Source organism: Lissotriton helveticus, chromosome 10 (genome assembly GCF_964261635.1).
Source record: "Lissotriton helveticus chromosome 10, aLisHel1.1, whole genome shotgun sequence".
NCBI classification, from domain to species: Eukaryota; Metazoa; Chordata; class Amphibia; order Caudata; family Salamandridae; genus Lissotriton; species Lissotriton helveticus.
Window position 1 is genome coordinate 254,268,900 of NC_136071.1, and position 23,030 is coordinate 254,291,929.

At 45.7% G+C, this 23,030-nt stretch overlaps 1 protein-coding gene across 5 annotated transcripts in view; it reads right to left on the minus strand.

The window, feature by feature from the left end:
- LOC144786225 (solute carrier family 22 member 13-like) overlaps window positions 1-23,030 on the minus strand; it is a 418,586-nt gene that overhangs the window by 46,513 nt on the left and 349,043 nt on the right. For all 5 annotated transcript variants that reach the window (XM_078665254.1, XM_078665255.1, XM_078665257.1 and 2 more), the window contains one exon: window positions 16,766-16,980. In XM_078665254.1, the coding sequence (XP_078521380.1) occupies window positions 16,766-16,980 (215 nt within the window). The remainder of the gene's footprint in view (window positions 1-16,765; window positions 16,981-23,030) is intronic.

Here is a 23,030-nt window from a genome sequence, read left to right on the forward strand (position 1 = left end):
CTCTTCATAATTAATGCACCCACCTTGCTACAGACACTGTTGACTATGGCACATGACTACGTCACAAACCCCTGATAGTCCCATCCATAACTTACTGACTTGAAATGTGAGTGGAGTATGTGACCCCAAAAATGTAGACACATACTTGAGTACCTCAATAGACACAATATCCATATTGCGATGTTGCAGGAGACGTATCTAGACTACCTTCACTTCGAAAGGGGTGGTCCATAGATGCTTTACTTCATACCTATGCCCGAGAAATGGCCATTTTTATCAGACATTGCGTTCAATGCTTCTCTGCTAGCTCCCTCCAGGATCCACAAGGCCGCTACTGTATAATGTGGGGATGCAGCACTGTGCAATCCATGACTCTGGTTAATTGTTATGGCCCCAACATAGACAACGCAGTCTTTTTTGACAAATTAAGGGGACTCATTTTAGATATTGGCTTCACAACTAATATGGGAGGTGATTTTAATATGGCACTAGACACCTGTATGGACCGATCTTACTCCACATCAGGACCACATACCAGGGTGGAGAGACACTTAAGAGACATTTTTGCTGAACACCAACTGTTAGATGCCTGGAGAACGTTACGACCTACCCAAAAAGAGAACACATTCCATTCCAGTGTACACTCTAGCTGGTCACCTTTACATACTGTCTTCTCTTGCATGGTCTTAGAGCCTAGCTAAACAGAGAAGAGCACTTTGCACGCACATACTCTGACCATTCCTCACTGCTGGTACAGTTGCAACTACTGAGCTCTGCACCCCCCGACCAGTCGTGGAGACTTCTCCCTACAACTCTCCAAGATGCAGGCTTTCGTGAGGAATTAAAACAAGAAATAGGCAACTTTTATACCAGGAACGTGGGCTTGGTCCTGAAAATGACTGTTTTCTGGGTGGCCTTCAATTGCAGGGCTGAACCAACTGATGTGACCCCATTTCTTGAAGACATTCCTTTGGGCTAGCTCAGTGATACGCACAGGGAATTCCTTCCTTACGAAATAGAGGAGGAGGAGATACGCACAGCTAAAATGCAATTGAGATCTGATGCGCGCTGGGCCCTGACAGCCTACCAGCGGATTTTTATAAATGCTTTGGGGGCACGTTATTCCCTGTTCTTAAAAAGGTGTACGGGGAAGCAAATACTATGGTGAGTCTCCCACTCTCTACGCGGGAGGCCACGATCATTTCTCTTCCCAAGCCGGGAAAGGCAGCTACCCAGTGTAAGGCCTACAGTCCATTATCCCTAATAATCTGTGATGCGAAAATATTAGCAAAAATACTGGCCAAGTGGCAGAGTTTGCTCATGGAAAGCTTGGTCTTGCCAGACCAGTCAGGCTCATACAAGGACGGGCCACGTTCCACAATCTGCACAATCTATTTGCGCTGCTACAAGACAAAGATCCCGATTTGGCCGTGGCCGCGTTGTCTTTAGACTCAACCAAGGTCTTCGATTTCCTGAAATGGAACTACTTGTTTGAAGTGTTGCAGAGGATTTTTTTATCTTTTTGATCATGGATGACCCTACTGTACTGTGAGCCACAAGCCAAGGTACAGATTAATGGTTGCTGCTCCTGGCCGTTCTCTAACTCGCGGGGCACCAGGCAAGGGTGCCCGCTATTACCCCTTCTATTTGCTTTGGCAATAGAACCCCTGGCTGTGAAACTCGGACAACATCATGGGGAATATGCGCTGCAATACCCTACTCAACATCTATTAGTCACCCTTTACGCTGACCATATCACCATCTATATTTGGGACCCACAAACTAGTCTAAATCCAAACCTCAGGGAGATCATCCATGTTGGGTAGATATCTGGAGTGAACATAAACTTGAGTAAATCCCAGATCTTCCCTCTCACCCGACACACCCCGAGGTTCACAGCTGATTACCCACTGCGTGGTGCAATTCAGAAAAAAATGTCTGGGATTTGCGATTTTGAGGGACAAAGAGTAAACGCTACAAGCAAACTATGGCAGTGCTGTTGCCTCTTTCACAGCATCTGTTTCGTGTTGGATCTCACTGCCACTATTGCTGGCAGAACAGAGCTCTCTGATCAAGATGATTGTCCTGCCAAAATTACTGTACTTCATTACTATACCATAGGCCCCTGGATGTCATTTTTTTCATACTCTACAGACACAGCTGACACAGCTAGCATGGGGCGAGAAACAGCCCAGGATGAGTTGGGCAACGCTTACCTAACCCTTCTCGAGGGGAGCTTTTGAAGCTCTGGATATGGAGTTATACTACCTGTGCGCTCAGTCCAATTCACAACATATTGGTTCTGACCGCCGCCCTTTATGCCCCACCTAGCGTTTGAACAGGGCTTAATGACTCTCATCCCCACTACTTCCTTTTTGGGGGCGAAGGTCCCTGGAGAAGGCAATTCTTTCTCCACAGTGGCATGCACTACACGCATGTGACGAGGGCTTGCCAGGAAATTGAAACAACCCTTACTCTGCTCCCTGTTAGCGCCCCTCCCTTACCATCATTTAACCCCTGTCACTCATGAGACAGCCTGTCGTAATATGCTACAAAAACGGGGTATAACTACCTGGGGGGAATTGCAAGACATAGCTAAATGGTGACGTGACTACACCACTGGAGATATTCTTATATATTAGGCTTCGGCATGATATTAAGGCTGCCAACCCCACTTTCCCTCAAGAACCCCCCACAATACATACACTACACAGATTATTGCAGGCTGTGGGACCCGCACATGCAGTCTCTCTGCTCTACCGGGCTGCCTAGACATAGATTCCTGAGGTCCTGAGCAACTCACAATCTGGCTGGGATTCAGAGCTGGACGCCTTAACCGCGGCGGCAATTCCGCTTCGGTGTGGGCATTCTAATGAGTAGGCGGGGCTGCGACGGCCGTTCACAGAACTGTGGAGGGAATGCTCCTGTAAACCATTGGCCGAGGGGAGCACGGAAGGGGTTAAAGATAGGCAATGGCTCTATAGTTGTCAACAAACAGGCAAGATCAGAGCTAGCAGCCGCCTGCGGATTATACACTTTAAGTGTATGCATCAGATTTATTACACACCAGAGAGGCACCATAGATACAAATTGCGTCCTGATGATTGCTGTGACAGGTTCGGACATGAGGGGGCAGGATTCCTGCATCTTTCATGGGGCTGCACAGTGATAGAGAGATACTGGTCAGAGGTCCTTGCTGCCCAGCCACAAATGGTGGACACCCACATTCACTCATACCCAGTCACAGCATTGCTAGGTTATTCGAAGGGCCCCAACGCCCCCTACAGAAAATTAATATCATTTGGGTTGCTCCTTGCAAAGCGGAGTGTGGCATGCAGGTGGGGGTGGGGGTGAGGGCGAGCTCCCAAATTGAAAGACTGGCTGGATGATTTCATATATTGCAAAGAACAATTAACCACGTGTGCCGAGCTAGTGCCCTTGACTTCCAGACTATGCAACATATGGGACTCACTATTGACATACCTGAGGGAACACTCTGACAGTATTACTACAGATCAGCCATAATCCCATTTTCCCCCCAATTTCCGGGACCAACGTCAGGTCCTATATTTACAGGGCGGTTATACAGTCAAGTTAAGCATTTACACTAAGATGAGCATGGTCTACCACACTGACCAACCATAGACAACAATACAGGGTAGGCTCCGGGGTAATCATGGAATGCTGTGCTTCTGCTTCTGGACTGAGGGATTGGGATCCAGGGGGTATTCACATTCCCTTTTCAACCCAACCCTTTAAGGGATACTCAGAGGAACTACTGATATTGAACTTGTGTGTGTGCTACGGATGTATCGATGTTTATCGGAATCAGCAAATGTATGTGCCCTGTAATATCTTGTTGCAAAGACTCAATCAAGATTTTTTTTTTTAGTTTCAAGTGAGATTAGCGCCAGGAAACAGAAAGCGCCACTCGAGGTTATCTGGTCATGCTAGACCAGGGTATGTCACAAGTTCAGGCTAACAACGATGGACTGTGGGTCGGATAAAGGGACCATGTAAGTCCAGCTGACGAGTTATCTTCTCAAGTCTGGTGCAAAGAGTTCTGTTCACGCCGACAGCCACCGTCCGCGACAACCAACAACTCAAGATCTGTACTTTGCACTACAGCACGGACCTCCACAACGACCACCAACACTAAGCTCCAGCGATGATTGAATCTTGATGCAAAACAGCTACGACTGTCTGCAACACTCGACCATCTCTCAGCACCAAAAGTCTCCTCCATTGTTGCAATTGGGTTCTGTCCATTTAGAACACCCAGAGCTTTTGCTTTTTGATCCCCTTATTTTGACCTTTATTGTGGGTAAGTCTCCCTTCCTGAGTTCCACTCCGAGTATATCCATGGTAAATTGGATTGAGCGTGTTTACCGCGAGTGTCTGGCTTTGAAGAAAAGCCTCTGTGACACAGCTAGTTTGAGGGGCACTGTACTAGTTACACATGAACATGTGTGCATACGTGTGTGCACATGGGTATAGGTTGCAAGTGATAAATTAAAGTTGTTCAGAGACTGGTAGCTGAACACCGGTAGCCTGTCTGTGACAGGTTTAAACTGTAATTTTGCCATGTCAAAATACTCATTTTGACAGGCCTAAACCTTACTTTTTAATATTACTAAGTCACCAATATGTATGCCTTATTGTCCATAAAGGCAGGGTGCAGATATATAAAAGTAGGCGATGTAGAAATTAATGTTGAACATGCCCTTATAATGAAATATTCCCAAAAACGATTTTCACTGTAGCAGGGCTGGCTGTTGCCCTTGGGAATCACTGGGCTACATTGTTGCATTTATTAAATGATAAATTCGAATTGCTAGCCGCTAGAAAAAACACTTCCAGTACTGGAATTTAAATTTCTTAAATGGTGAGGCCGGATATTGAAATTCATTTAGAAATGTCTCTTTTAGAAAGTTCAAAGTATGCAAAAAAGTGATGGATGGAATCTCAGCTACCAGTAATTACTTGGGCCAGCATCCCAATCCATTATTATTTTGCACACTATGCCACCTCAATTTGTACCCCGTTTTATGTAAATCAGTCTTGACCCTGCTCCAATGGGAACAGTCCAGCCCAAACTGCCCAGCCAGGTCCACCCTGAACCACACAAGCAACCCAGGACTGGTTTAGCCCTTGTTATGGGCTCAGTGACACAATGGTGATCTTTAGCATGTGGTTATTGTGATTTGTACTGTTGTGACCTCTTGACAAAGTCAATAGGCTTACCTTTTAAGTGGTTACCCCTTGACAAAGCCAATAGGCTTGTTTTATTTTAACATGACACCCCCCATACTGTGTGGTTGCATCTGGTATAGATGGGTGAATATTGTGATTTTTGGGAGGTATGACCCAGTAAGGGTCAAACATGATTTTAGAATGTAACCAAAGGTAATTCCATCTACCTGATGTATATATATTTATAAAATAATGGAGTACTATTTAGTAATGTGTGTGCAATAAATGTGCTTTTCTTTCTTTAAAAAACCACTGACTGGACAGTTCTTTATTGAGTAGTATTAGTGCATGCCATGAAATGCCAATTACTAGCCCAAACCATCTCCCCTGAGTGAGTCTTGAACAGCTCTTCTTTGCTACCCAGGGAGAGTCAAGTGCTATAATGGGGTGCGTCATTCCAGTAAGGAGACATTGTTAACATATTACTTGCACTGGCCTTATATCCTGCCTAACTAATAACCAGATTTCTTACAACCACCTAACTGCGCTTGTTTTTTTCAAGGGAGTGAGCTCTTGTGGAATCATGTGTAAAGGGCGCAGGCTGTCGGCAGTAGGTGCTTGGCCACGAATTCGGGCTTGGTGTCTAGAGAAAGTGGGCTCTCTGTGCAGAGGCGTATACAGCCTGAAAGCTGAGTGTAGCGGGGGTTAGGCACACCTGGGGTTTCTGGTGGGGTGGACTCTCCGTGAAAACCTGTGCACATGGCGAAAGTTGTAAGTAGTAGGAGCTTAGCCACCTGATGGAGCTTCTGTGTCTAGAGAACGTGGTCTCCAGTATAAATATTTTATATAAGAACATATGATATATAGATTTATGCTTTACATGATTCTCTGCCATTTAATACTTATTTACATATTTCAAATGCTGTGCTGTTTTGTAGAGTAAATTGAATAGCAGTAAATTGGGTGATACCATCAGTGATGTCATCAATGATGTCATTTGAGATGTCACAGTCAAAATATGTGCGTACCAGGAGCTTGGCTAACAGCATCTCATTGGTTGTCCACAAGAAGTCATCTGCCCGCAAAGGGTCTGCTACAGGACTAAGGGCATGCGTAGTAGAGGCTTGGCCACATAAGCGGGCATGGGCTTCCGGATGGAGTGGCCTCTCGAAGAAGTCTTCTATACAAGGAGCATACTGTGTGTTGAAGGGCCTTGGCCATCATGGCTCATTGATTTAGCACAAATGATTGCCTATCTCCAAAAGGTCCAGTACAGGGCGAAGGCTGTGAATAGTAGGGCCATGGCCACCTAAAGGGGCTTGTATGCCTGGAGGAAGTGACCTCTCCATGAAGACGATTGTACAAGGTATAGGCTGTAAGTTGTAGGGGCTCGGCTCCCGTGTCTCATTGTGTGCTCACAAGAGGTCAGGTACCCAAAAGATTCTGGTACAGGGCAATGGGTGTGCAAAGAAGGGACTTGGCCTCCTAAGTAGGTTTGGATGTCTGCATGAAGACTTCTGTACAAGGTGTAGAATGTACATTACAGAGGCTTTGCCACCCTCAGCTCATTAATTGTGCCCAAGAGGTTCTGAACCTGCAAAGAGTCTGGTACAGGAAGAAGGGTGTGCACAGAAGGGGTTTAGCCACTTAATGGGTCTTGGGTGTGTTGAAGAAGTTGGGGTCTCCATGAAGACTTCTCTGCAAGGGGAATGGTGCATGTAATAGGGTCTTCGCCACCTAATGAGGTTTGGGTGTTTGGAGTGAATAGTCTCTCTTTGAAGTCTCCTGCACAAGGTGAATGGGTGCATTGTATGGGCTTGGTCATCCACATCTTTTTGAATTCATTCAAGAGATCGCCTATTCAAAAGTGGTCCAGTACAGGGTGAAGTATGTGTATAGTAGGAGCTTGGACACCTAATGGGGCTTGGGTGTCTGGAGGCAGTACGTTGTTGGGGTTTGGTGACCCACTCCCAGTGGACTGTGCACAAGAGGTCATATACTCGCAAAGGGTGTGGTACAAGGAAAAGGGTGTGAGTAGTAAAGGCTTGGCCACAGAAGGAAGTTTGGGTGTCTATCACCACTCCTGTAAAAGATCTACACTGTGTGTTGTAGGGGTTTGATCACCCGCATTGCATTGATTTTGCACAAGAGGCCACATACCTGCAAAGTGGCTGGTACAAGCCAAAGGGTTTGCTTAATAGGGGCTTGGACACCTAATGGGTAATTTGTTTTTTAAATTGATTTTTTATGGTACTACGGTACCTCTGCAAGGTCCCACCAGGGACCACACTGACTACGTCTGGTGTACTGCAGAACCAGAATAACAAGTATATATTTTTATTTTTTTAACCCCTAGGGTGGTTCCACTAGCAACCCCCATCTCAGTAAAGAGCCCCTTTATATGTTATTTTTTGTTACCTGTTGTGAGGATTTGGGTGCATTATATGGTGTTGCACTGGTGCCCTTACCATGGAACACACTCACAAAAACTGTCTTGGGTCCAGTCAGGCTCATTTGTACAACCTTAACTCAAGCCTCGATAGCTATGGCTTCAAGCAGCAAGGCTTGAGCAAAGGAACTAGTGTAAAGCATTTAACAGTACCAAACAACCTAATGAGAAAGATACGCAACACAAAGGCAGTAAAAGACCTATTAAAAAAAAAGATTATATTTTTATGAATTTTTAGAGTCCAAGAAGAGCAAAATCCACCAGAGGGTTCCAAGATATAAATTTCTAAAGAAATCTTAATTTTTAATCCAACTACAAACAAGCAATAGCAACCATAAAGTTTGAAACCTTTTGAAAAGTTTGTAAAAGTTAATTTGGCTAATCCGGCCCGACTTGGACAAAAAAATCCAACATGGAGAAGGTCTGGGGAGCAAATGAGGTAGATTTGGACAGTTGCCTGGCTACCAAAGCATTTTCCAGTCTAGTTCTAAACTTTACAGCATGACCGTCCTAGACTTCAATGGAGTGGTCCTGATTCAGGAGATGGAGATGCTCAAGGATGCTGCGGGCGCTGTGCAGTCGACAGGGGTATCTTTGTGGTTATTCCCCTGTCCACAGGTCAGGTGGGGCTACATTGCCACAGATGTTGGAGTCCCTCCAAGTCCTCTTTGAGATGGTAGAAGAGGATGTCCTGCCAATCTCGCTGGATCGCACATTATACTCCTGTAGCCCTCCACAGAATATTATCCCTGGCACTGCAGGATCACTGCTTTTGTTGTCAGAAAGAGGGAATGGGAGGTTGGTTGAATATTCTTTTACCTGTCAAATATTGTCACAATTTTGGAAAAGTTTTCTCTGCTCTTAATTAATAGGGACCTGCAGGCTTGTGTGGCACTTTTTAGGTTTGTTAGTGAGAGCCAGAGCTCTGACTTTGGCAAATAGGGACAGGTGTTTATATCATTAGCTTTTTCAATTGTTTGCACATTGTTTCTACAGAACTGCATAACATCCAAGGCTCCAAGATACCAATAGTGGTACAATAAAATGCTTAGGATGAAAAAGTTTGAGGACGCGTATGGAAGACGAGTGGGGGGTTGTAAAGAGATTTTATGTCAGTTTTTGGATATAATAGAAAAGGTGGGCCCTGTTGCAGCAGCAGTGCAAAGTGTAATGTATACTTTCATCTGGTAATTACTTAGGGTTCAAAGCAATTCCAAAGGTGGCGTGGGATTTAACAAGGCACAATGGCATTTTTTCTGATGGCTACTATTATATTTGCAACAAGGGGTGGTGATGGACGGAGTCTCTGAATTAAGCAGAGTACTCTCACCCAGTCAAGAGATCAGGGCTAGATCCAACACCGTTACTATTATATTTGTACTGTATAATTTTCTTACCATTGAATGAACAAGTAACTGTGAAGGTGGTGATCCATTCTGGCACAAAGGCACTTTATTGTTGGATATAATGTTATATATGTGTATTGTTTTTTATGGATCGGCTGTCCTGGATTCTGTGATTGATCATCTATTTTTATATACTGCTGGTAATTTGAATAGGTATTCTTATCTCACTTGAATGATATTTTTTCTATATGTGATTCAGCTCAATAAAAAAAAACAAATAGACGGTAAAAGGCCAGCTGTGGCTGTACTACCTGTCCCTTTGTACAGCCGTCTTGCAGGTTCCAGGGGGTCAGTTCACTGTTATTTAAGTCACTCCTTTGGTCTGCGGCACAACTTTCCCCTGAGCCAAGAGCAACAGTCAAAGTCCTTTCTTCACTAGTCCTAGGTGCAGCAGGTGCAGTCCAGAACACAGTGCAGCTTCTCTTTATACAGTCCAGGGGCAGTAAGGCAGTCTTTCTTCAGTCCTTGTTCCCGATCCGATGGATCTGACTTTCTAGCAGTGTGTGGCATCTAGCAATCCCAGAGTGCACTATTCTGTCCCCTCTCAAGATGTCAGGACCCTTAGTTGGATGTCAGGAGCTTAGTTGGCCAACCTAAAGGTGGCTACTTGTGGGCTACAAGGCCACAGGAAAACCTGTTTGGGCACTGGTCTCCCCTCTCTGTCCCCGTCTAAGCCTGTTTCCTTGAACAAAAGGCAGCCCCTCAGGAGTGTGAATGTCATTTGCCTTTTGAGCTAACACCCTGAGTGGCTTCCTGCGAAGGGGAGGTAACACTTCGCCCTGTAGCAGGCTGCTATTGTTTCTAAGCCTCGGAGTCATTCACATGACTCCACAGGTGGGCAGAATGCTGTTCATTGGCCAGTGCCTATGTGGATCTACTGGACAACTGGGTCACAGGGATGCGACTTTCTAAAAGTTGCATTTCTTTAATGGGGACATTAAATTCGACCTGAGCCTAAAGTCAGGTTTAATGCCACGATTAATTTGATATTTTGAATTCTAATAGCTCTTCCACAGCAAAATGACAACTTGGAAGTGTTGCTGCTAAGACATATATGAAAATACAAGTCCTACTTAATAATAAACAGCTCCCTGCTTTAGGGCTCTGTAGGCCTTCCTTAAGCAAAACTTACATAAATTGATAAGGGAAGTGGGGACTTTGCAATTACCTTAAATGGCATTGTTGAACTAGCAGTGTTACCATTGCCCTTCTAGTCTGCAGTTGCCGGCTGAAACCCAATTTGCAGATAGTTTACCCAGAGTGTCACAACCAGAGCTGCAGCCCTGGGTGTCAACTTTGCCTTATATGCCCTGGGTACCATATACTAGGGACTTATAAGTAAGTTAGTTCCTGCTAATTTGGAATAGCCAATTAAACATATACTTTGTAATGGGTTAGAACACTGGCATTGAGGTCTGATTAGCAGGCCTCAGTGCACTGAGTCGATAAACCAGAAGCATCAGTCCAAAAATATTAGGGTGCACATGGAAAAAGAAGCATTTTCTTACTGTGAGAAGGTGGGTTGGTATATGCTGTCCACTAATTAAAGAGGGCACCTTGTACAAGTCCACACGGCCCTTATGATGTATGAGGTCAAAGATAACCTTATTGAAAGCTATCCTAGTGGTAGCTATGGAGCGCAGCCTTCAGGCTTAATCTTGAAGGAATGTAAAGCAGCTTGTTTTACCAGAGTATCACCTCCTAAATGACTAAATGAAAGGAGAACCACACAGTGTTTATATAAAAATATGTATGTATTAATATAACACACTCTACTAGTCTCTACATGATACTAGGGCACAAAGCACACAATACTGAATCAATAGAACATTCGTAAATAGCACAATACACATCGGGCGCCAGGGGGAGACTGAAACATTTACTAAAAAAAAATGGTATAACAACAACGACTTGACTAGACACAGTGCCTAGAGCAAGTAGAATCACTGGGACCCCAAGGAACCACCCAGAGGAGTGACACAGGGAGCCCACGGAGGATGGGTGCAGTGAGGAAAAACAGAGGCGTGCTCCGTACAACTCTATGGGAAAGTCGCAGTTGGAAAATTATAAGTTAAGGACACTTCTATGAGGCCTTCGAGCAAACCCTTTGGAAATTAAGAGGTTCTAAGGCCAACCCACCAGTGAGTACCGAGGTACCCTTGTTACCTATCCCAGAGGAGCCGGGTGCATAGGTGTCAAGTGGTGTCGGAAACCTTCGTCATTTTCAATGGAAAGCTGCAAAGAAGTACTGCTGCCAGGAATGCGAAGAGTGTCAAGTGGAATCCAAGCCTGGATTCAAGGTGAGAGGAACCTGAAAGCAGAGGGGACAGAGTCTGGGTCTCGTCAGGTGACCAGGGGCTCGGTAGTTGAATGCCCACCAATGTAGGGTGCTTCAGGTGAGAAGAAGGGTTGTTTGACTCTGCAGCCACGGGGACCAGGAGATGTCTAGGACAACCAAAATCCAGAGGTGAGCTGTCCCACAAAGGATGTGAAGGGCTGAAGGGTTGATGTCTGGCTGGAGCACCAAAAAGCCTTGGCAACTGCAACCCATGCGGTCAAAGGAAACAGGTTACGGTGTGGACCAGCAAGGTCCAGGGGACTCTCCAAGCAATGGAGAGTCAGGGCACATCTGGAGCAACCAGGTAAACCTAAGAATTAGCAAGGTGGCCCTCGCCGGGACCCACAGGCCAACAGACCAGGGATCGCGAAGAGACCTCAAGCAAGTCTGCAAAGCACCAGCCCACAGGGATGTATGACATTACAACGCATGCTTTTACCACGCATGCCTTTACAACGCGGTTTTTACAACGCATGCCTTTACAAAGCATAGTGCTTTGGGGCGCTGGATAGTGAATAGTTGAATTTACTATTCCAACTCCAGTCCCCGTGGATAGTAGGGAAGGTGTTGGATAGTAAATTAAACCTATTCCCTATCCTAGAGCGCCCCCCAGTGCAATGCGTTGTAATGGTTTGCGTTGTAAAAGTTGCGTCGTAAAAGCACTGCGTGGTAAAAGTTACTTTGTAAAGGATGTTTCCCGCCCACAGGACACTCGGAGAGTGGAGGCCAAAAATCTTCAGTGCAAAAACTGCTCAGGGTTGGGACTACACAGAGTCCAAAGCACAGGTTCAGGAATCGCCACTAAGCATATGCAACTGGAAAAGTACGCGGTGCACAGGGGTTTGGGTTGCACAGTCCCCATGAGGGATACTAGTCTCAGAATCGCTGAAAGGGCAGATTGACCTCACGGACCTTTGGGAACCAATCTCCTCTGTTGCTGAAATTTTCCGAGTTTTCAGGAGCTTGGGAGAAGCAAACCAGGTAGTTGCGTTTAGGTGCCTGCTTTTGCAACTAGAACAAGGGAGAGGGGAACAGGGACAAGGAAAAAGTTCCACGAATAATGTCCGCCATCCCAGAGGATCCAGGGATTCGTCAGAGTGGGACTCGTAGTGTAACCAAGAGGCAGGGTCCGGCTCCCCCCACCGCCCGCCAGAGTCAGAGAGTCAGTGTCAGGAAGGCGTTGTCTAGCCGATCACTCGGCGTTTAGGGTCGTCTCCGCCAGGGCCACCGCTGCCGAGGCTATAGCGTCTTGCTGGCCTCTTGCGATGTCTGCCTTGTTCGGTTTCCGGGCCCGTCGGCGTCGACCCTGGCGCTCCCACCCGGAGGGCGAGCCCTCGGGCCCTGAGTTGGTGCTCCGATTGTCATCCTCCTCACTAGGAATTGCTAGGCCCAGCAGCCGGCACGAGTCAATGAGGGAACGCATCTGGTGAAGTTTACCGTTGAACCTGAATATTAGATGAAATAGGTGTCCCCATGAGTACTGGATGCCTTGTTGCCGGAGATGTTCTGTCACAGGGCGGAATTGCCGGCGACGCTGCAGGTTGATCAAAGCCAAGTCTTGGTATAGTACCGGAGAGTGACCTTTGTACGAGATAGGGTGTAGGGATCTTGCCTTCTGGAGGATGTCTTCTTTGGTTTTAAAGTCTTGTACACACACTAGAATGTCTTCAGGCGAGGCGTTGGATGCATGTGGAGGGCCTACTCGGTGTGCTCTGTCAAGAACGATCTATGTGCCGTCCGGAACTGCCAAGATATGGCAGAATAGGCCCACAGTGAAAGCAAAGAGGTCTTTGGTGTCATCTGACGCCTTCACGCCCCGGATCCTGATATTGTGTCTGCGTGACCTATTTTCTAAGTCCTCAAGGTGTACCTGTGTGTCCAGATGCAGATCCTGGTGGCAGATTATCTCCTGTTGGAGCATAGTGATTTCGGTCACCGTGGTATCACGTTTTCCTTCGAGTGTTGAAACACGTTCCCCCATTTCGTCTACATCCTTCCGGATGTCTTTTATTTCCGCTGTGAAATCCGCTTTCACAGGATGTAGGTCAGTTCTATGTGTGTTAAAAAGCAATTCTAAGAATGCTTTGGTAATGGGCTCGTACCCGGTGCCGGGAGATTACTGCAGGGTTGCCATTTTGGGTGACGCAGTCGCTATATTGGGGGTGGAGTGGGCTCTACCAAAAATGTCTTTCAGCGGCTTCTGTTTCTTTGTCCTAGATGAGGACATACTCATGCAAGCTTTATCGTGCGTTCCGCCCTAGTGGGAGCACCATGGGCTGTGGAGAAGGGGCCAGGTAGTCCTACCAGCAATGGCAAGTCCAGGTGATTTCTTCCGTCCGACGCAAGGTCCAGCCAGACCCTGTATGCCCCTAGGCGGGGACAAACCGTGTTCCACAGGTTCAAAGACAATGATGTGCTTGGCGTTTAATAGCATTGCCGCTCACGGAATGCAGTCCCGTGCCCAGGAGCCCCCCGTCCGGCGACAGATACAGCGGTCCACTTGGGCCCCCTCTGATGTGTCCGGCTGTCCACCTCGCTTCTCTTCTCACGCCCAGCAAAGGGGTACCTTCACTGATCTTCCTCCGTGTAATCGCCCACCAAGGACCAGACCAGGGAACAGAGCAGGACACGTGGTGGGGCCCAGCAGTTGCAGTTGTGCGCGATCGTGCGACCAGTTGGGTTGGGAATTGGCGCTGTCTCCCTCGCAGCTATCCCTATGAGTCGGGTCAGCCGTGTTAAGGTGTTTCTGTCCTCAGTCAGGAGCACCTGCTACACAGCGTGAACACGCTATTCATTTATCTGGTGCCCCCAGGTGTAGTAGCACCGCGGGACGTCTCTCCACCTCCATGCCGTCTTTAGTCTCGCACACCGCTTCGCAGTGTCTGTGCACGGCCTCTCAATGCCCCCTGCGCAGCCTCCGCCCTTTATAATCTAGGCCGGGGATCCAGCCATACTCCACGCCTCCTGGGGGCCCTGCATCTGCTAGCAAAGGGCTCCTCGCCGTCTAGTGCCGCTGCAGCATCCAGATGGGCTCTATTCCCTGCGCTCGTCTATGCCATGCACTGCTCCTGGCAGACGTTGATGTGCGTGCTTTCACAGGCCTCGCAATAGATACCCTACCGTCAGCCCCCTTGGCGCTCCACTGACCTTTTCTCCCAGCTCAGGCTCTTTACTCCAGGCTCGGTGCCATCCCGGGTATTTGCGGTGTCCCCGCACGGGTCCACTGCAATCGGCGCGGGTTCGGGACTTTCACCACAGCGCTACGGAGCACGGTGGGAACAGCCGCTGATCCAGGACCCTCCGATACGCCCACGGCGGTGCACCGCCGCTGAGCCGCCCGCTCCCTGGATCGTCTGGTGCTGAGGCTCCTGGGGCTACCGGTGAGGCAGTCCTGGCACGGCGAGCGCCCGTCCCGCTCGCACTCTGGATCTTCCGGTGGGGGCCTCTTTGCCGAGATCTGGCCTCAACGGTCTCCGATGTGGGCCACCCCTACTGCCAGGCCCCTGCTGCAGCTTGGATCTTGCAAGTTAGGTTGCAGACTCCCTGCCCGTCTCCACCGCTAACACTCGATGTCTGCAGCCGCCTGCCTCAGGCTTCGGGAGCAGCGATGGTACGGGGACGTCCCCGGGTGGGTAAGTCAGAACTAGGACCCTCTTAGAGGCTGTATGAAGCTAATTTCGGCGGGGGCGAAACGGAGATTCGGAGATTGCGTCCTACCTTGCCACCATCTTGGCCACGCCCCTGGTATTTATTTTTTTAACATTTCCATCTGTATTTATCCATATTTCGTTTTTAGCAAACTTATTGGTATTTATCCATATTTATGTTATATTTTCCGAATAAATAGTAATAAAAAGGTAAATTTCCAAATTTATTTATTTGATAAACATGTTATTTAACTGATAAACATGTACTCCTACTTTGATTCCTGTTGCATTTTAGCAAATTAAGCAGCCATATACAACAAAACACTGCACCCACAAGTAAATATTAACATTTAATACAGATATATGTTAATACATACTGATATTTAAGGAAATCTCATCTCACCCTCTCCATGCTGTATCTACTCAGCGGAAGGCCTTGAATTTGTGAAGAATATTGTAGAGTGTCACCACACAAGAATCACGATTTTCTGTAATTTTCCACTTTTAAAAATAAATAGAGACATGAAACCAATTGTTTTCTGTCTGTATTTATCTGTAAAAATCAGTAAAAACGGAAAACCGGGAGCCTTAAGTATAATGCACTTAAACATATATGTCTGGCTGCATCACAGACAACCCCGAAGAATGGTCTCCGAAGGCTGCAGAGGGGCTCTGCTGATGCAGGAGCACCCTCTCACGAAAAACCCAGCAACCTGCCTTCAGGATTGATAAGGCCTGCCATAGGGGTGACTGATAGGTATTTAAGTGTAGTGATATAGATAGATATAGTGAACCTATATCTCAGTAAGTGGTGCGAGCACCAACTTATACAGTCTGCAGTAGCAGACCTGTCGTGTCAATTCGGATGGCCGCTCATGGGTGGCATAATACATGTTTCAGCCCATGGGAGGCCTCTGAGGTACCTATGCCCTGGGTACATGGTGTACCATATACTAGGGACTGATATGGGTACCCCAGCATCCAATCTGGAGTGTACCTAAAGTACATACATTGCAATTTAAGGGAAAAAGCAGACAGACTGGGGTCCTGGATAGCAGGATGCCAGTCAGACTAGGCCAAAAACAGTGTGACAGCAGCAAAATATGGGGGTAACCGTAAGAAGCAGATACTACTTTCCTACACTTACAACTTCCAGTCCCCGTGTCCTGTAATGGCAGCCACAAGATCTCTGTTTATGTTATGGCCAGTCAGTCCAATCACTCAGATCACTGTGGGGCATATTAGCAAGAACCTTGTTAAAATTATCGCAGTTTTAGCGGCAGGAAACTGCAGCTAAAACAGCGATAATGGGCTTGCTAATATGCGTTATAGAATTCCAATAGAAGCCCAGGTTAGATGTGCAGGACATCTAACCCGGGCTTCTATTGGAATTCTTAATTCTATAACTGCACGACATGCCTTCTTGGCATCGCCGCAATGCCAAGAATGCAGGATGCGCCCGCCAGTGTGGCGGGAGCATCCTAATGTCACCAACGGGACTCCCACACCAATGGCGGGCTGTTGTGCGCCCGACATCCTAATGATGCCCTAAATGTTGGAACCTCCTCCAGGACACTCATAATGGTTGCCCTAGAGGTGGAACTATCTCTAAGCCATTAACAAGATTGTGATTAGCTCCATATTTGCTTGTATGTTTACCATAATAACAATGAAAGTTAATTTGGTGCTTTCTATAGATAATGCTTTGTGATGCTTCAAATAAATACATTACCTTTTGGAATGGCAATAATTATCAGACATGAAGCTCCGCCCAACAGGAAACACGCAGTTAGTAATGTCTTCCTTCCTATCAGCCCCAGAAGGAAGATGCACCCCACACGAGATGGTATTTCCACGATGCCAAAAACAAGCTGCGTCAAGTAGATGTCTAAACCGAAGCTTCCTACGTTGAGGCTCAGGCCATAATATGTAAGGGAATTTGCAAACCTGAAACCAAATGAAAAGAAGAGTCATTGGGTAAATGCCCTGAATTCACAACATTTCACAGACAAAAGTGTGAGGTGATGAACATTAAATTCACTTCAATTAGTGAAGTGAATTAAGCAACCTGATGATTTACTCACACTCTTTGGAATAGCAGTGTAATTTATTCTTACACCTTTAGTAACTATACTACTTTGGCTATTCAAAAGCATGTGAATAAATTGCAAATATAATTTACTCATCAGTCTAAGCTACTGCTCTGAATAGCCCCTTCAGTTTGTAAATAGCCCCCAGGTCGTTCAAATTAGTAGAGGCATGCAATTTAGAGTAAATTTACACTTAGGTTTTGTGAATAGCCAAAAAGTAGTAAGCTATCTCCATAGTGTAAATTACTTAAAAGTGTAAATTATCTTTGTCAGTTAGGCCCATTAGGTGTCATCAGAGATGGTTTTGATTTTAATAGATTTTGCTAATGTATCCTTGGTTTCCTAGTGTTCTTGAGTGTGCCTAACCATGATGGCAGATGGTTTGGGTTTCACTAACTATCCCAGTAAAAATCTCACCGGACTGGTCACTAGAACACGCTTCACTCATTCAATGCTGAGTGGGCTGAGGGGTGGTTGCAGTCCAGTGGGTTTTCTGTATCCGGTTGGCATATTGACTAAAAATGACTCTAAACACAAATATTTTAGTTCTAAAAGTGATGATTCTGATCAGACAGTTATTTACAGTCCAAAGATGACACAGTAAAAAATCAGCATTTCTGACCATTCAGAGAAAGATCCACCGGTGTGGGGTCATTGTATTTCATCAGAAATTTGATTTTTTTGGACTGCTCAAAAAATGATTCAAAATGTCAACTGTATTGCACCTCGTGTTGAATAACCACTTTTTAAGGCTTCCCAGGGCCCGAAATTGCCATATTGACTAAACATTTAGTGCCAGAGCGCCTAGACTACCCATTTCTGTGCTGTATTCTCGAAAAGAAATACAGAAAACCAATCAGTGGCTCCTAACTTGAAGTGGATCTTCTCAATCATGAGGTCATTTTTGGTTGACACTGATGATACCAATTGCTACTATTAGCGGAGACATCCAATGTAATACTAGTTACTTCCTTCAGGTCAGGCAGGGGCTCAGGTATTCTCTCTACTGTAGCTTTGTCAGGTGTTTGACTTATAAACAGTTAATCCCCACTTGAATTTCAGTTTTGAATCTCAGGTTTTGAGTCTGTTTTGTGAATGTTACATTTTAAGGCGCCAATATACATCTCTTGGCTAGGGATGTTGCTAATAAAGGGAGTGGTGTAGCCTTCGTTGTAAATGCACATTGTACGAACTTGGGTTGTTTGTTGCAAATTATGTGAGCCCTTCAGTTGAGATAGGTCCACAGTTGTCTTATTACTGGGAACCAGGTACCTATTATATTATTTGGCTCTCTCAGGGCAGTGAAGCAGAGCAGTCCAAGACATGCTCAGGTGAGATGGTGTGGGCTAGCAATCCCAATTAGCCAGCAAGCAGCACAAATATCAATAAAGTAGTGTCCAACCAGTACTTTTTCTTTTGAAAAGGAAATGTACTTTATTTACAGACACTTCCAAACACTGCATATTGAATTACAAATATATACATCTGGTAGATATAAATATTTTTGTTGCCACTAGCATATCACTTTTCACCCTGGTGGGTGCCAAACTACATAATCACAAAAAAAAATCTATACCACATGCTAAATCGCAATATACAGAGTGTTACTTTAAATAAGGCAGGGCTACTGGCTTTGTCAGGGGGTCACCACAAATAATACATTCAACCACACGTCATGTGTAAACCCTATAACACAATCAAAACAGATGAAAACAGTCAAAAGCGTTCATTATAATGGTAAGAATTCATTGTTTAATATTCAGGAAGTTAATAAAGCATTTTAATTCAAAACTACATGTGCCTGACTTTTTCTTCACTTGCTACATGCTACATAATGTATCCATAGGACCAACCATTTGGAGTCCCCTGACTCCAGTGCCCAAAAGCAAATGCTGCAGCCTTGGTAATGCATAAAATAATGATACAAATCTGCTGGGGTCATGGACCAAAGTCACAGGAGACACAGGACTCATTTATTTAAAAAGCTCTCATGGGACTGCTGCACTCTGTCCAGCCCCCACAACATTTTGAAATTACGTAGGTGATGCCCTGTAACGAAACTTGAGGGGGCCCCCCTGCAAAGCACATGGAGGGCCCCCCCCCCGCGGCACGGCCCACCATGCCTCCCCCCTGCGGCGCGACCCACCATGTACCACTTTTCACCACCACGCAGAAATCTGGCATATTTTGCTTTGAAACCTCCAACATTTAAATGAAATGCCTCTATATTGTCTTTCTGTAAGTTCTAGTGAGAAAGTGGGAAACACTCAACATACACGCTATGCCATTTGCAACAATCCTGTCAAAAGCAGGTAATTTAACTGAGGCGTTGGGGGTCTTCTATGTCACCTTTACCTCAGAGTACACATTTCAAATTATCTTCCACTAAAAACTATAAACATTGGTTGGCATCGCCTTCCCATGGACAAACCACCTTAGCATCCCCATTACAGGTGGTCTTCTCGAACTCTCAACAAGAAGTACCACCACCAAAAAGTACAAGAATGGGCTACATCCACGAAGCAACTACGTTTGTCTCTCTTTCAAACAATAGCTGCCAAAGAACCACTCCAACAAAGAAATCCACCTCTGCCTACCCTCTACTATACTCAGCACTAGCCAACCTGCCCCTTCTGTAGAACATACGTCTAAACTTGGAGGACGAGGGGAGTTAGGGCTGCTTGCGGAGCGAAGGTTGGAACTGGGACTCGCCCGCTGCAGAGACCCAGGTGCAGGTTGCTGGATATAAGGTCTCATGGAGGATATGCCCCACTAATAATGCATGATCCCATCCAGGACCCTTCATGTGGTTCATTCTCATATAGGCTAACATTCTAGAAAAGGAAAGTGGGAGATTTAAAAAAAAATCGGGGTGATGTACTTTCCACATTGACATATTGAAGTAGCATTCATTTTAGTCGACAGACAGCTAAAATAAGCCTTTTTTGGTTCAAAAATTGTGATTCTCTTGCCTGAATTGGGTCTGCTGGCACGTGCGCATCTTGGATATCGCCAGCTGAGGGAAAAAGGACTGACAACAGAGGCAGGGGTGAGGCAGGGACAAAAGACATGAGAGCGCCAGGTCGATGTATTGCTTGTTGTCTGTTTTCTATAGACCTGGGGTTAGCGAGTAACATATCTGAAGGATGCTGCAGGGAGTTGGAGCCATACGAACAAACCATCTCTCACTGCAGGGAGCATTATTAGCAAAGTGTTAGCTGTTTCGGTAAAGCATTTGCAGTCAAGGGGCTGCTTCAATGAACCAATAAAAACATAAGGGGAACCATAACCCGAGATCATCTGAGTTTGTGAAACTGCACTCCCACAGCTTGCTTCTCATGATGTTTCATGCATAAGTGCATTTGACATATGTCATCACTGATAATAACCTGTTGAATTGCACAATTCAACAGATTATTACATGGGATGGTCTTCTTAAAGAAAACTTTGCATTCATTTGGGATTTTTTTTGTTGCAAAGAATGCATTATGTCGTTGCTACAGGCTTTCCAATGATGAAGTGATGTTATTGCTTGGGTTAGTGCACCGCCTATTTTTCTAGCTTTTTCTAGAACCATTCTAGTCTGTAGCTTGGGTGGCCAGCACTGGTTGGTTAGAGCAATAAAATTGATCAGTAGCCTTTGAGTCTGACACATACACGTTAAATGAAATCAAAGATCATCATCTTTTCCATGAGTCGGCATGAATGTGGCTATCCTGCAGACCATGCGCAACATTACGTGAGGACAGACAGACCTGCCCATTCCGTCAGTGAGCTGGCCCTCATCAAAAACGTGGTGAACCTAGCTGCTCGCATACCCACAGCAATCGGTGCCTTTACCATCCATTTGCTACTATCCTGCAGACCATGCGCAACATTACATGAGGACAGACAGACGTCACCTGACCTCTGCTCTGATCCATGTGTATGTTTAGAAACGCAGGGAAATGTAAAAAACGTTTAGCAAACATACGTGATACCATCAAAGTTACAGCTGTTCACTTAACCTCTATTACCACATAACACTCATAATTCTTTCCTTATATATCAAGCCTGCATAAAAAAGTGCCTGCTTAACAAACTGTTATACAGTTATAAATATGGGGAGGTTGAAGTCTGGACAAAGAAACAGATCAGTATAAACACAAAGACAATAGAAAATGAAAACATATTATCTTCTGTATCCCTCTATTATTTATAGCTTTAATTTAATTCTACATAAATGAATTAAAGTGTACATCGTAGCTCTGTGAACCTAATTGCTTTCAGACGTTTTCTTGTTTCTACAAGTGATTGAAAGAGATTTTCCAGAAAGATTTATTTGGTGTTATTTTTGTTGGTATGGTGCAATCATTCATGGGGTGGGGAGAACATTACAGAGGTGGTGTCCTTGATCTTTAAACTAAGTATTTCCATGTGTGCTTTGACATGTCCAAGCATTGTTGAGTAGACCTTTGTAAGGATGCTCAAAGTGTCCATTTATATGATGCCTGTTTTGTTTCTGAGAAACTTTGACATCCTCCCAAGGAGGTTTTAGTGAGTGAAGTGGTGTGCTCTGAATGTGACACTGGTGTAACAGACAGCTAAAAGGGGCCCTGCCGTTTTATTCTTCAGCCTTACTGCTGCTACTTCTTCTGAATTTGAATGCCTGTGGTATCAAATATAAGGACACAGTTGAACCATGCTGCATCTAATTTTATTTCTCCCAGGTACTGTGTTGAGCCAATCTTTGATATATTATTTGTGTAGACCCCACTTTCTCTACCAAATCTGAGTAACAAGCAAAACATTAGCTTTTAAACTATTACAGACCAAACGTATAAATAACCTGTGATCACATTTGTTGATCGGTAGGATATGCCAGAGTTTTGAGGGCCACTTTTCTAAAGTGAAGACGTACATTTAGAGCTAGGTGGAGTTCCTGATATTCTTTATCAAGTTATTTTTGAGTTATAAGTTTAGTCCCTTTGAGTTTGACATTGTAATGATTACTGTAGGACGGGACTATAAGCTATATTTCATTATGCCTGTCGGTTATGCTGAATGCTGTGCCAAGCACGATTTGTTAGAAGAGTTGATAGTTCCCATGCTGCCTCATGCTGAAATACATACTTGGATGACACAGCCTCTTCTCTGACCTGCCCATTCCGTCAGTCAGCTGGCCCTCATCAAAAACATGGTGAAGCTAGCTCGTCTCGCATACCCAGCATTCGGTGCCTTTACCATCAGGGCAGTCCAGAGCCCTGCTGGGAGTCCGAGAACCCCTCCACGAGGGTGACGGGGGCCCTCCATGGGGGTGGTGGCGGGTGGCCCTTGGAGCCCAACTTTAACCCTAATTAGACCCTTGTAACCCAACCGTGCCACTAATGAGGTACTACTGGTATGCCTGGCTAAGAATCCTCGCGAGAACCAGCTGTACACAATCTGGCACCAAAGGAATTTAGGGAAAAGATGTCTGTGGAAGAGAGTCCGACCTGCCAATCACTGCTCGGCTGTCTGTCCATCAAAGTGTCAGAGGAGGCAGGAACTCTCCCCCGCAGGGGGGGCAAGTACACAGTGCACTGCTCACACACCTAACAGCCGCATAGGGGGGAAGGGCACTAACAACACCCCAATCTCAACTGATAGAAGAAAAGTACACAGAATGAGCAATGGCAAAAACAGCGCTAAATCCAAGCGAAACTGAAACCGACGAATTTGGCGAGGATCACACACTGTAAACGCGATGAATGAAGCCAGGATTAGAACTCGGCTTTCTTGGATTCAGATCAGACAACTTGCCTCATAGGCCATATCTCCTCATCAAAAACATGGTGAACCTAGCTCGTCTCGCATACCCAGTATTCAGTGCATTTACCATCGTGAGATCGCCCCCAGGCACAGTGCCACAGCCCGCCTGTCTATTCA